The 1,722-nt window shown below is 40.5% G+C and overlaps 1 protein-coding gene across 1 annotated transcript; it reads left to right on the forward strand.

Moving 5' to 3' along the window:
• On the forward strand, positions 1-900 carry LOC147943571 (uncharacterized). The gene is made up of 2 exons (XM_087512279.1): positions 1-203; positions 363-900. Exons 1-2 carry the CDS (start codon positions 1-3, stop codon positions 898-900), a joined length of 741 nt encoding a protein of 246 aa, XP_087368405.1.
• The last annotated feature ends 822 nt before the right edge of the window (positions 901-1,722 follow it).

Here is a 1,722-nt window from a genome sequence, read left to right on the forward strand (position 1 = left end):
ATGGCAAGTCTTAAGCACTTAGACTATCCAGTCTTGAATGCTTCTGGTGACAACTATTTGCTATGGGCAATGAACACCAAGATCAACCTGAAGTCAAAAGACTTGTTCAAATGCATAGAAGAGGGTAATAAGAGCTCGGACAAGCAAAAGAATAAGTGTATCCAGCATATGCATCATCACATTGCTGAGAGTCTCAAAAACCAGTACCTATTCATAGAGGATCCTCTCGACCTTTGGACAACGCTTAAACGCAGATAAGGGCACCAAAAGACGGTGCTCCTTCCAAAGGCCGAGTACGATTGGAAACACCTAAGGATCCAGGATTTCAAAACCTTGGATGATTATAATTCTGAGCTTTTTAGGATTGTCTCAGTCCTTAGGCTGTGTGGTACTGTGGTAACAGAAAAGGAGCTAATAGATAAGACTTTGTCTACTTTTAGTCCTAACAATATGGTTCTTCAGCAACAATACCGGCAAACAAAGTATGCCGAGTATGGGGAACTCAATGAGGTGTTACTGCTAGCTGAGCAGAACAATGAACTATTGCTGATGAATAGTGCTATGAGACCTCCTGGTACAGCCCCATTACCAGAAGGACACAAAGTTGATTTGGGAAAGAAAAGTCCTGCAGAGCCTAAGGAGCCTAAAGAGCCTAAAGAGACCAACTACGTCCACAGAGAGAGACACTACGGCCGTGGCCGTGGTGGCAGAGGACGTGGTGGTCGAGGAGGCCAAGCCAGCTGCGGACGTGGTGGTAGAGGTCGTGGTATTTCCAAGCCACAAACTAAGGCAAAATCGGTTTGTCACCGATGTGGTATGTCAAACCACTGGATGAGAAACTGCAGAACTCCCAAACATCTAATTGATGCATATCAAGAAAGTTTGAAGAAAAACCCATAAGCCAACTTATTGGTGCATCTCGATGATGAGAATGATGACTCCCTAGAGACTTTCGATCTCCTTAAAGAGGATGAATGAATTTTTGGTTTTATTTTGGTTTAAAACTATGCTTTCATGTTTTGATTTATTTCTATGTATTGGATAATTGATTTGGTTTAAATTCAAGGATTTATTTTATAAATTATTTGCCTTATTAAATTAAAACACATATGTTGTTTTATATAGAAATGGCTGAGGATATGAGTGAACTAGTGGTGGACAGTGGATCCAGCCACACTATTTTAAGAGATAAAAGATATTTTATAAACCTCACCATGAAAAATGCCAATGTTAGTACAATTGCGGGTATAGCTAACTTGATAGAGGGCTACGGCCAGGCTCACATTCTGTTGGCTAATGGCACACATATTGAATTGAGTGATGCCTTATATTCACCCAGCTCTAAGAGAAACTTATTGAGCTTTAAAGATATAAGATTAAATGGTTATCATGTGGAAACCAAGGGTGAAGGAACTAGAGAGTTCCTATACATTACAGAAAATGTAAAAGGACAAAAGAAGGTCCTAGAGACTATACCTGCACTAGCCACTGGTTTATACCATGCTAAGATTAATATGATAGAGGCTAACTTGGATAAGCAAAGAATGTTCAATGAACAGTTCACTCTATGGCATGACCGGCTAGGCCACCCGGGTTCGAACATGATGCGTAAACTGATTAAGAGTTCGAATGGGCATAACCTAAGTGAAAGGAAAGTTATCCCTAAACATCTCATGTGTGTAGCATGTGCACAAAGGAAACTTGTTATAAGGCCTTCACCAG

This window comes from Camelina sativa, chromosome 5 (assembly GCF_030686135.1).
Source record: "Camelina sativa cultivar CO46 ecotype springtype chromosome 5, ASM3068613v1".
NCBI classification, from domain to species: Eukaryota; Viridiplantae; Streptophyta; class Magnoliopsida; order Brassicales; family Brassicaceae; genus Camelina; species Camelina sativa.